Source organism: Centruroides vittatus, unplaced genomic scaffold (genome assembly GCF_030686945.1).
Source record: "Centruroides vittatus isolate TY-2023 unplaced genomic scaffold, ASM3068694v2 contig_347, whole genome shotgun sequence".
Lineage (NCBI taxonomy): Eukaryota > Metazoa > Arthropoda > Arachnida > Scorpiones > Buthidae > Centruroides > Centruroides vittatus.
Window position 1 is genome coordinate 1,387,936 of NW_027122171.1, and position 12,681 is coordinate 1,400,616.

General features: G+C 33.6%; 1 protein-coding gene across 4 annotated transcripts in view; it reads left to right on the forward strand.

Annotated features, from left to right (window-relative positions):
* The window catches only part of CtBP (C-terminal binding protein), an 84,690-nt gene extending 72,286 nt beyond the window's left edge, over nucleotides 1-12,404 (forward strand). The window contains exons 5-9 of one of the 4 annotated variants that reach the window (XM_067269169.1): nucleotides 9,487-9,631; nucleotides 9,739-9,957; nucleotides 10,040-10,264; nucleotides 10,355-10,492; nucleotides 10,596-12,404. In XM_067269169.1, coding sequence (XP_067125270.1) covers nucleotides 9,487-9,631; nucleotides 9,739-9,957; nucleotides 10,040-10,264; nucleotides 10,355-10,492; nucleotides 10,596-10,942 — 1,074 coding nt within the window. In that variant the 3' untranslated portion in view covers nucleotides 10,943-12,404. The remainder of the gene's footprint in view (nucleotides 1-9,486; nucleotides 9,632-9,738; nucleotides 9,958-10,039; nucleotides 10,265-10,354; nucleotides 10,493-10,595) is intronic. The other 3 variants (XM_067269170.1, XM_067269171.1, XM_067269172.1) reach the window with 3 other exon arrangements.
* Nucleotides 12,405-12,681: the final 277 nt, after the last annotated feature.

The following is a 12,681-nucleotide window of genomic DNA, read 5'->3' on the forward strand; positions in this document are numbered from 1 at the left end:
GAATTTATGATATAATATGTTCAATATAATACTTTTCTAGAAAAGTATTATTCAAATTTATCTAATAATAATAATAATAATAACAACAACTTTTTGCACCTAAAATAGTTTCATTCCTGTAAAATGTAGTATATCTTTGTTTAAATCAGAGAAAAATATATCAAATCTCTGAAAAATGTTGGTTGTGCATTCATCAGTTCAGAAATTATCTTGTTGTTTCCTTATAATTTCATGTTTAAAATGCTAAAATATATAAATATTTACTACAGTTTTCTTGGCTGACATAAATTCTTATCTTAAAGGAAAATTTATGATAAAAATGGTTTTTTTGTTATAAGAGAAGTGGAAATTTCAAGGAAAGACTTGTCTTTTAGAATTGATCACGACTTTTATAAAATGTTAGCCTTGATTCATCAATGAACATTATTGTAAAGATTTATATCATTTTAACTTCATGCTTTATTGTTATAATATATCCAAAAAGCTTTCAAACTATTTTAATACGTAAAAAATAACATTCAGGTGTTATTAGATCTCGTCACATTTAAAGTTATCCCTTCCACTCTTAATAATACATCAGTCCTAGCAGTTTTTCCATTTTTGAAAGACTCTTGAAATTCTTTATTTGGAATAGCACATAGCTCTGGGAACAATTTTGTTTTCATGTCCTCAGTGCATCAATCTTTCAGTAGGATTTTCAGCCTTGCAAACAAAGAAGTTTGATGGTGCCAGATATAGGGAGTATATAAATCTGAAATTATATTCAACTATTGGGAGGTGGACATATCTGTACAATGTGCATAAGAAAGACACCACAAAAAATTAAACAACAAAAATATATAAAAAACCTAGTCAAAAAATTTGAACAGAATAATGTGAGCCAATCCTGCAGGAATCCAGACTGTACAACCCTATTTCCAAACACTTAAGTCTAGAATAGTCAAGTACAATCTCAGACTAAATTCAATTTACAAACAAATAGCTAAATATTCAAATATCTGAGTATGCTATTGCAGAATTCCTAGTTTACAAATTATTGAGGAATGACAAAAGATAGAGTAAATAGCAAAGAGCACTCAAAGTATACTCTTTTCTTGTGATAGATGAAAGATTTAACCGACAATTGGTGTATAATGGTTCTACAAATAAATCTTTAACAAGCAGACTGGCAGAGCAGTAACTACTTTAGCACATTTATGTGACTGAGCTTGGGTATCTGCAAATCTTAGAGGCCAAATTATTACAGCACATGGACAGTGAACATAAATTACAAACATTATAAGAACATTACATATTTAAGGCCTTACCAAAAGGAGGATGCATAAATCGTAAAGACTGTAAATCTCTGTATGTCCACATGGTAATATTTACATGATAGTCCATGTAAAAATGTTTCATCACAAGTCAGGCAAATCAATTGCAACATTAGAAAAATATATATTTTTATTTGTCTTACAGTCATTCAATGCTGTATTTTATTTATCATAATTATTTATAATTTAAAAGCATAGTATCATACATATATTTTTAATTATGAATGTGCAAGAAATATATGACATTCTATATCTTAAAAATTAAATAATGTTGCTTACTGAGTACCATTCCAATTTTGAACATTACCAAATTGAATCTAGAGTGTGAAACCTGATGCAGGCTTATGAAGTAGGCCAAAAACATTTGCATTCTTAATGTGTTTTCAGAATATGCAAGGATAGTGTTGAGATTTTTCTGGTATTCATAGTATTCTGATAAGAATCTAGCTGTAAGTTTGAATAGTAATATTCATTGGGTTGTTTGTATATCTAATTATTAGTGTGCAGATTTATATACTTTTAAAACCCCAAAACATGCATGCTCATATTTTACCTTTTTTTAATTAAGAGCATATGCCCTTAATTAAAAAAAGGAAAATATGCAACTTTTTCATTTTGATTGTGTGAATGATTTTATTTAAAAGAATCTTATGGTGTTTTAAACAACATTTTCAAAAATTTAAGATTATATGAACATTCAAAATCATGCTCTGTAGAAACAGTGAGAAACCAAAAGTTGTTTCATATGTTTGGGATTAATGTTGTGCCAATTTTTATTCAGAATGAGTTTGTACTGAGAGAGAGATCTCTTGACATTGCAACGTGTTGCAGATGTATACAGTACCCCCCTATAACATGATAGATATGTTCTGTGTTATATGAATCGTGCTGTACAGGTCACTTAAATACATGAGCCAATCATAGCCCGGCACTTGTGCAGTTTAGGGGCTACGGCTGTTTGAAAGGTTTTCTTCCATAAAATTAATCGATTCTAGACTAATTTGACTCATCATTTCCAAATCATGTATAATTTTTTGGGAATAATCCATATAAACTATGCTATAAACAAAAAATTGTAGGATTACTTACTGAGTGTGCACCGTTCAACGACACCACTGCTTAAGCTTGTTTTCGTCACAGAGCAGCTCATCGAACAGCGGGCGAGTGTTTCCTGATAAGTTATTTTTCTGTGAAAAATTCGCTGAACTTTGGAGACATCATTAATAGAAATATAATTTTTATGGCTGTTGAATAATAAATGTTTTTTAGTAGTTCCAGTGCTTGTTTAAACTGAACAGTTTGTACAATATCCGCTATTGGCCCAGATTCGACCAATCCTGTTGCAACACGAGTCAGCGATGACGTTTTACCATGTTATACGAGTCTTTTTTAGCACGTTATATGAACACAATCGCAATTTTTTCGCTGTGTTATATGAACCCGTGTTATGGGGGGTCTACTGTACTTGAAGTTGATGACATTTTCTGAGTCAATCTTTACTCAAAAGGAACCTGCATTCATTTCCTGATAGAATGGCATCTGACTTAAGTAAAACATCAAAATCTGAGTTTTTAATTTAATTTTTCCTCAGCTTTACTACTAGTCTGAGCAGGATTTAACATAGCAAATTGTTGATATATCTTAGTATTTGGCAGTGTTTCTGTAAGAGGTAATCCAGCTGTTTCCAGTTTCTTGATACTTGGCTTATTTTTATTTTCTAGTCCTAAGATTACGCCAAATTGATGATATTAAACTAGAAAAAGCATTACTACAAATAAAAAAAAATTACCTTCTTAATCCTATGGCAACTGCTGAACTCTTTCCCTATTCCAAAAGAATCTTGATAATTAGCAATATAGCAAGACAATTCTCTATTAAGACTTTGAATCACCTCTTTGATGCTGTTGAAATGATTGTTGTAGAATTTCCACAACTCAATCCATGCTTTCCAACATGTTAACACGGGCTTTGATGGTAGAGCTAACATGTTTTGCATGATAATGTTTGAGCCCTCAAGTGTTTTAACAAATACTTTTCTTAGTCTTCAAAATCAAATTGTTTACCTTATGAAATGAACATTGTATATGTTCTGCGACTCTGTGTGGTGGCCATAGGCCAAATATGTGATGTGGATCAGCTTAGGATAAAATGTATGCAAAGTTGTGTGTGACCATATATGGAGCTGCATCAGTTAGTAGTAGAAAAAAGATTTAATGTCATTTGCCTTTACGCTTATAAGATTTGTAAGGAATCATTACAAAGTTGGACATTGTTCCATTGTTTACTTTGTGGTTTGACAGAGTGGCTGCTTTATTGGAATTCAATTTTATCATAGGAAAATTGGAAATAAATCAACTATTGGAAACTATTGTTTTGTTCACACTGTTCAAGTGGGAAAGTTCCCAATATTAAATCAGTTTTTATCTATAGCTGATGCATATTCAATTGGTAAATATTTTTATGTAAACTTTGTTTGGAATAGGTTTATTTGTAAACTTTGTAGAAAATTTTTGAGAGACCATCCAATTTCTTTCATTGTATATTTGCAACTATTAGTGTATCACACATTTCTTGATTAACTGTGTCTTCTGTTTTACTTGGACCACTTTCAGTTCATAAAGCTTGCTTTCTCTTACTGTGTATTTCCATGGATAGCATTCTCACAATGTATTACAGTTTCCACATGCTGATTGAGCTGAAATAATTATGAAGCAAAAAACAATTTTTGAATCTGTTGTAAAACAGTCATCCAGATATCCACTTTTAAAGCTAAATGCAGATTTGTTTTATCTTTTGCATTTTGGTTTTAGATTTTAACTGAACATCAACTCAGTCATCAGTATAAATGATATGAATATTGTCCAATAATTGATAACAGGGAATCAATATTGTCAAAATATTGATAGTCATCTCCTCACGTGACTTAAGTTGAGTCACATGAACAATTATCTGTGTGAACTGTCAGTATATTCATAAAAGAAATTGTAACCAGATGGTATGATGAACAGTTAAAGGTTGCATAGGTATGTAATGCTAAGTTAAATATTGCAGGTGGCCAAAGATGGTCTAGTGAAGACTAATTTTATTTCTGGGATGCATTTCAGTCTCAGTTTTTTGATCAACAGTTGCTAACCTTTCTGACTTCATAGACCACTAAAATTCACAATTTAGAATCCCACTGACTACTATCATGAATTTTTTTAAACGATACAAACATCTATAGAATAATGATCATAAAGTAAAATGGAACTTTTATTAATATGAAATCCCCTTTTTTAATTAAACAAATTAGTGTGAAATTTGTTGTTGCTTGTTTGAAATAAGTTCATGGATTCTTGGCTCTCTTCTATGAAGGACAACAATTGCACTCACAACATTATTTATTGTTGATTGTTTATTGATTTATTGACAACAGTCATTTCGTGTTTGTTTTAGATTTGAATAAAAAGAAACCAAAATGAGTGAGAAAAAGCAACCAAGAATTTTGCATTTCTTTCATAATACTGTATTTCGCATAACCTTGAGTCAGTCAATGTCCAAATTTCTCCATGGGCTACCAAAATTTTCTCATAGACTACATGGACAACTGCTGATCTAGACTTTGTTGTCTCCATTAGTTTGATAAGCTTTAAATATTTCCACCAGTCATAACAAGTGTATTTAGGAAGCCTAACAATCTTCATCTGGCATTGTCCCAAGACCAATACTACTTCAATGCATTAATATGAAAGGCCTTTTACACATTGTGACTTGTCTGTCCACTATATTTGATCATTCTTTTAACTCAGTGTTATCAGGACTGATACAGTACCGGGTTATCAAGTATTCCACCTTATTGAACAGTGAAAATTTTAATGGTTTTTTTTCCTGTCCCAGGACACAATTTTACATATCTTTGCATGTAAAACTGTACAAATCTACTTTTATGATTATTTAGCATGCCATTTTAATTTTTCCAGACTTCCTAACCTTGGTAGGCTTGAAACAAGACTACTCCATTCTTAGTGCTTTGTACACTTTTATTGCATATACCCATGATCAAAAAGAATTTCAAATGGTTTAATAAAATGCAAGATTTGAATTTATTCATCATAAATTATTATGTTCCCTTCAAAGTAATCCCCTCCCATAGCAATGCACTTATGCCAACAGTTTTTTCCATCCTCTAAACATGATTTAAAGTCGTTTTCATGAAACTCCTCCAGGATTCACAGTGAATATTGTTTTCTGGCATCAAAATGGCGAGTATGAAGCATAAATTTTAGTTGAGGAAACAGGAAAAAATCACACAGTATCAGAATGGATGAATATGGAGCTTGTGGGAACCATATTTGTTGAATTTTTGGCCAAAAATTCACAAATGACAAGAGCATTGTGAGCAGGTGCATTATTATGGTGTAAAATCCAAGAGTTTTCTTGCCACAAATCAGGTTGTTTTCTACAAATTGCTTCACATGGATGATGCAAAACACTCAAATAATAATCTTTGTTGACAGGTTGGCCATTTGGAAGGAATTTGATCGCCATTGCAATCTGAGAAAAAGTCAACAAAATCTCAATTAATGTGGTCTTGCTTCACCTATCAAGTGCCATTCACTTGATTGATGTCCTCTTTCAAAAGCATAGATCCAGGTTTCATCACCCTTAATGATGCATTTTAGAAACTCTTCACCTTGGACATCATCATGCATAGACATCAGGCACATTTCATTTCATCATATAGCTGTCTATATATCTCAATATTTTATTTATTTATTTTTTTTAATGAAATTATGGTACAATTCTCACTATTGAAAGGCCAACACTCATATTTATTGGGTTTTTCAGAAAGTTCATAGCAATTTTTAAGAGAAATAAAAGAAATGGTTTTAAAACTTTATTTAATTATATATGCACCGTTGTTTTTAATATGTTGCCACCTATGGGGAAGCTTCATAATTCCCATTTCATAGGACTTCCTAGGTTTTTCCCATAAAAAATTGTTCCACATAGTTTGGAAGCTTGCAAAAAGTATTAGTTTTTATCATGAAGAGAATTCTGCAGAGCCCAGAACAAATAGTAGTCCAATGAGACAAGGTCTAGTGAGTATGGGAGTGGGGTAAAACATCCCAGCCTAGTTCCAATAATTTGAATGCATGTTCATGCACTGTGTGGTCTGGCATTATCTTGATGAAACACAATGCCTTTTCTGTTGGCCAATTCAAAATGTTTTTCTCCACTTGTCATCTTCAGTTGTTCCAGTTGGGAACAATACTTATCAGAATTGATTGTAGTACAAAATTCCTTTCCAATCCCACCAGTCAGCGAGTATGACCTTTTTTGGAGAGTTTAATGGTGGTTTGTTTTTCTTTCCCAATGATCATTTTTAGCTGATGATGTTACAAACCAGATCTGTTTTTCATCACCTGTCACTAGACATTTCAGAAAAGGGTTATTTTCATTTAGTTTTTGAAGAGAATTGCAAATAGGGATGCAGTCCAGCAAGTTCTTTTCTGTTAAGTTGTGAGGTATCCAAATGTTATAACAATTCACATATCCAAGATTCTTCAGATGTTGAAATACAATACTGTTCAATGATTTCACTAAATCTGCTATCTCTTGGGTTGTGTAATGAGGGTTGTCATCCAATAATGTTTTGATCTGGTCCTCTTCAATAATGGCAAGTCTTCTCGAGCATGGAGCATCTTCAAGGTTGAAATTACCTGCTTTAAATTTAGCAAACTGTTTTTGAACAGTAGATTCTGCTACAGCCCTTCCACCATAAACATCATATATTTTTTTCACTGTTTCTATGGTATTTTTACCTTTTCAATAGAATAAAAGAAACAAGTGTCAAACATGCAATTTACTTGGTACAGATTTCTGTGAAACGTACTGATAGTGAACTACAAGGCTCCAGATCAATTATTTTTCTAATTTTTCTGTTTACATGAAGAATTTAATAAGCTTTAAAATGTAATCAGAATTGCTTAATCAATTATCGTTCTCAAAATACAGGAAGACCTCGCTTAATGCTGATTCGATATAACGCAGTCTACTCAAAACCTTAAAAAAGCTCAAAATTGATGCTGATTCAAATTATTGTGGAATTTCATTGATTCATATATACTACCATTATTCACAAACACGAACCAATCGGCAAAAGGTGGCAAAAAGGTGAACTTTCCTTAAATCTATGTTTGTTTGGTGCAATTTTGGAAAATATATAACATCATGGATGCCATAGACCAGGGGTGGCCAACAAGTCGATCGCCAAGCCAATTTTGGTCGATCGCTAGCGATGTCTTGACTTAATGTATTATATTTGTAACCGAACGCAACTGTATGCATGCAGTTATAACTCGACTCATAAGCAGTGAGTGCACTTCGTACTGAAACAGTGTATAAACATAGTATGTATTTCACACTTCCCCTCCCCACTTAGACTATGCCTATGACAACAAGTCGATCACGACACATTTTTACGATAAAAAGTAGATCTTATGTGCACAAAAGTTGGCCATTCCTGCCATAGACAATATTGACTTTGCTTGACAAGACTTAACTGATAAATCCATGAACAAAGTGTGGAAGAAGTTATGGCTGAAGATATCAAAGAATTCTTAACGAGAAGAGCCTATTGCTGTATCATTAGGTCCACCAAATTATCAACTTAATCGATACAGCAGGACTAGGAGGAGATGTAGACGAGCAGGATATTGAGGAGTTACTGCAGGTTTCTGTGAGAGCCTTACCGATGACCTTCAAGAACTGGCAGAACAAAAACTTCGTAAACAACTGGAAAATAGTGATTCTGAAAATGCAGTAGAGAAATTCTTTGGGTTCTTATTTCCCTAATAAAAGTTTGATAACGATAACTGAAATCAAATTGTAGTGAATGATCCAGATTTTGAAAGGAGTGCAAAAGCAAAACGAGGTGTTTTGGATGCGATCTTCTGCTACTGACATTTGCTTCAAGAAAGAAAAAAAGAGACAAATGAAACTAGACTTTATTGAAAAAAAACAAGAATTTCAGAAGAGCTAAGACCTTCATCACAAAAATGAACTTTACATTTCTGTATGCATATGTTTGTGTTATTTAACATATTTTTATATTAATATTCATAATAATATAACAAAATTAAAGTAAAATTTGTTTATTTTTGGTCATGTGTTCCCTTTTCCTTATTTACTCTGTTAAAATGACCTCATTTAAATGCTGTTTTGTCTAGGAATGCATCAGTGGGGTCTTACTGTATATTTTAAAACTATCTAAAAACTAAATAAAAGAAAAATTGCTTAGCTTTCATGAAAACAGTTGTGGATTATCTGTGCCTCCATTACTAGTGATTAGCCCAGATAATTGTGTGTGTATTGTAGTTAGAAACAAAGCACAACTGCTATCATAAACTGTACTAATGTTAGTTTTGGTGCAACTAGAACTTAGCTGTGATTGAATGCTCTTTTGGTGCTTCGTGTGCACCAGTGTAAAGACATTTCGACATGCTTAGAAAATTGAAATTGTTTTCTGTTTTTAGCAAGAAACTATTTGTGGTATACACATCACAATAAGGAATTTTTCCATTTTTTTTAAATTAATAAATATGGCACTTACAATAATTTTAATCCAATTAATTCAAGTTTTGAGAATTTGAAAACAGAGCTTTCCATGGCAAAACAAAATGTTTGTGTGTGGGACTTTAAAAGAATGCAAGTTAAGCAGTTCAAATTTTGCACTCTCATCTGTAATGAAGTGGTATTTGTGAACTATAATGTGCAGAAAGAGACTATAATCATTTGAAAAAATAGCACTTGTAATCATGCAAACAAGCTATGTTTATAAAGCAGTTTTTCTTGAAAGTCATCAAATCTGCATTATAGGCAGTAAAAATTATAAATCCTTACTGTATTTAAAGATTATGTTATAAGGTTAGTTTCAGAGCACTGCAATCAATAGATGTAATGCTTTCTAGTTACATTGGAGAGTTTGATCTTTGTGTGTTACATTCTGTGGTATATATGACAATACACATTTCTTTTTCATTTATTTATTTATTACAAACCATTTTGGATTATCTAGAATTTCAGATAAACAAGTTTCTATTTTAATTACCACAATTTTAGTATCAAGAACTTTTATAACACTTTATAAATTCGTAATTTACATTTAATCTTATTGAAAAAATCTTTACAGGTGCTAAATGAGGCTGTGGGTGCCTTAATGTGGCACACCATTACTCTTACCAAAGAAGATCTGGAAAAATTCAAAGCATTAAGGATAATTGTCCGTATTGGCTCAGGGGTAGATAATATCGATATAAAAGCAGCAGGAGAACTAGGTAAGCCAAGAGAAACATTAGAGCTTTTGCTTAGTATAATAACTATTATTTAAAAATGAAATCTGTTGCCATGCACAATTAACATACTTCAAAAACATTACCCATAGGTGTCGCAGTGTGCAATGTGCCTGGCTATGGTGTAGAAGAAGTTGCTGATACAACATTGTGCCTCATCCTTAATCTATATCGTCGTACCTACTGGCTGGCCAATTTGGTGCGAGAAGGCAAAAAGTTCCAGGGGCCCGAGCAGGTACGGGAAGCGGCACACGGCTGTGCAAGAATTCGTGGTGATACATTGGGAATTGTTGGATTAGGTGAGCCAATATGTCAGTATCGAAGGAATAAAGAGAAAAAATTTATTAATTTCTTATGTTGGTTATGTAACTATTAATTCTTTTTTGTTCCTAGGCCGAGTTGGAACAGCAGTAGCTCTTCGTGCCAAGGCATTTGGTTTCAACGTCATATTTTACGACCCTTATCTTCCGGATGGTATTGAAAAATCTCTGGGACTGACAAGAGTATACACACTTCAGGATTTATTATTTCAAAGCGATTGTGTATCCCTCCATTGCACATTAAATGAACACAATCATCATTTGATTAACGAGTATACTATCAAACAGATGAGGCCTGGTTAGTATTTTTAAAAAATTGTCTCTCAATTTATTTTTGTTCAATAGTGCAAAAGAAGAAATTTTACCGATGTTATTTTTATATTTATATGCTTAGGAGCATTTCTTGTCAATACTGCTCGTGGCGGACTCGTGGATGAAAATGCCCTTGCCAGTGCTCTAAAGGATGGTCGTATTCGAGCTGCTGCCTTAGACGTTCACGAAAACGAACCATATAACGCACTGGCTGGTGAGTATTGTAATAGTTGCAAGATCCAGTTTCCGTCACTAGGTTTAATATATTAGGTAATGTTTAATTTCTTATAGATTTGCTAATTAATTTGGTATTTCAGGCCCCCTGAAAGATGCACCTAATTTAGTATGCACACCACATGCTGCATGGTATAGTGACGCTAGTTCGACAGAGCTGAGAGAGATGGCAGCTAGCGAAATTAGGAGAGCCATCGTAGGACGCATTCCAGACTCTTTGCGCAACTGTGTCAACAAGGAATATTTCGTCAGCAGTGGATACGGCGAAAACATCAACGGAGCCAGTGGATACAACTTCAATCCTCTCGGTATTCCTCATTCCACTACCTTAGAGCCTCTTCCCACTGCACCTCACTCCCAACCCCATTCGACTCTCCAAGATACACCCAATCACCTTGCACCCAAACCGGAAAGTTCCGAAGTACACTAGTGTGATGGTTCCGTGCCATTGGAGTTTTACGTACGGTAGTATCCCACACACGGAGGAATTATAACGTGATCTGATGGCATACAATACAGAGCTTCTGGTTTGTGAAGCCACACACACGACTGTGTAGCAGTTTTGGACTTGACTTAAATGACAGCTGGTCCTGCAAGGCTGCATCAACCCTCTGGTAAACATCATGGCTAACCAGTTTGATCTCTGACCTCAGGCTGACCATTCTTCCAGTAAAGGCATGCTGAGCAGCTAAGACTGATAATCATGTTGCTAAATGGGGTAAAAACTTGATGAAGGAAGCTTCTACCAAATGGGTAGCAGCACTGCTTTCTGTTCTCCTTAATTCAAATGTAGGCTTGCAATAATTCTGCAGGCCTCGATTTCAGCGTAGGTAGGATGGACAGCAGACAGCCTAGGAGGGCAAGTCTATATATCTTGATTTTGTAGTACCAATTTAATTTCCCCCCTTTTTTATCAGTTTAATTAATACTTAGTGTCTGATGTATCTTTAGCATTTAGTCAAATATATTTGCTACGATTTCCTAATTAGCAAAATTAACACATTAACAGTTTTATGTAATTTTATTTTAGTATCTGTCTTTTTTTCGTCATTCTATTTTTTTAATAGCGAGTCGGACGTAAAATAAAATGTCGCCGCATCAGAGTAGACAAATCCACAATGGGGACGTACGAAAATATAAACTATTTGATGACTCCCCAGGTTGTCTGCTGTCGGTGCTTTATAGTCCACGTTTTGGCCTGTCATTTTATTTTACTACTACAGTTTATGCATATATTTCCATGCTGTAAGTGGTTTTTTAATACGTAAAATAGGGCAAGGCGATAATCCGTAACCTTGCACCTTGGGTCTGTGACACAGGTTCCTCTATCTGACAACATATCGTCAGGAAATCATTCCACTTGGGCAGTACGTGACCAACTTTGGACAATGTAGTTTAAAAAATAAACAAAGCGGAGAAATTACCGGAATGCAAACCGATTCAACCAGATCGTGACATCTTATGCATTTTAGGGGAAATTCGATGCGGTTGGAAAAAGCTAAGGTCGAACGATAATTTCATACAAAAGCCGAATACCATGAGCTTCCTCCTTCAACCCGAATGTCAAAGATGTGCCTACCATCGTAATTTTTTGTTTAAAAGTTGCAGCGACACCACCTCTCATAGTGTAATCTTAAGTCATCTCTGCGTGCCCTTGTACGGATATATCCTCGGGGAAAGGTCATCCAAACCACTTTGTTTCACTGTTAGAATCTGTTGCACAGTGTGTCAGTGTAGCCACATCAGTGGAATGCATCATTTAGTTGGTCAGAAATGTAGATTCTAGTGGGCCGTAGCTTGATTCCCTTTAACACTGTCAGTTTTTTCTTTCATGTGTGACTGATATCATTTCATTGGGTGGCAGTAAATAAACATGACTACTTTCAAAAATAGTTTCTTTTATTATTGATTTTTTACACACATTTAAACAATAAAAATAAAATTATATAAATTGTGGTGACGTTTTTTCTTTTGTAGAACAAAATTTAAACAAAAAAAAATCTCTATTTGTATGTTTATGGTAATTAAAAAAAATTGTAGATTTCACTTTGAAACTAAATGTGGAAAAAAATCAAAATATTTTGTTAGGAGTGGTGTATCTCATGAAATTTGATCTACTTTAAACTACACACACCATATTTACATAGAACAATCAGAGATATTAGTGCA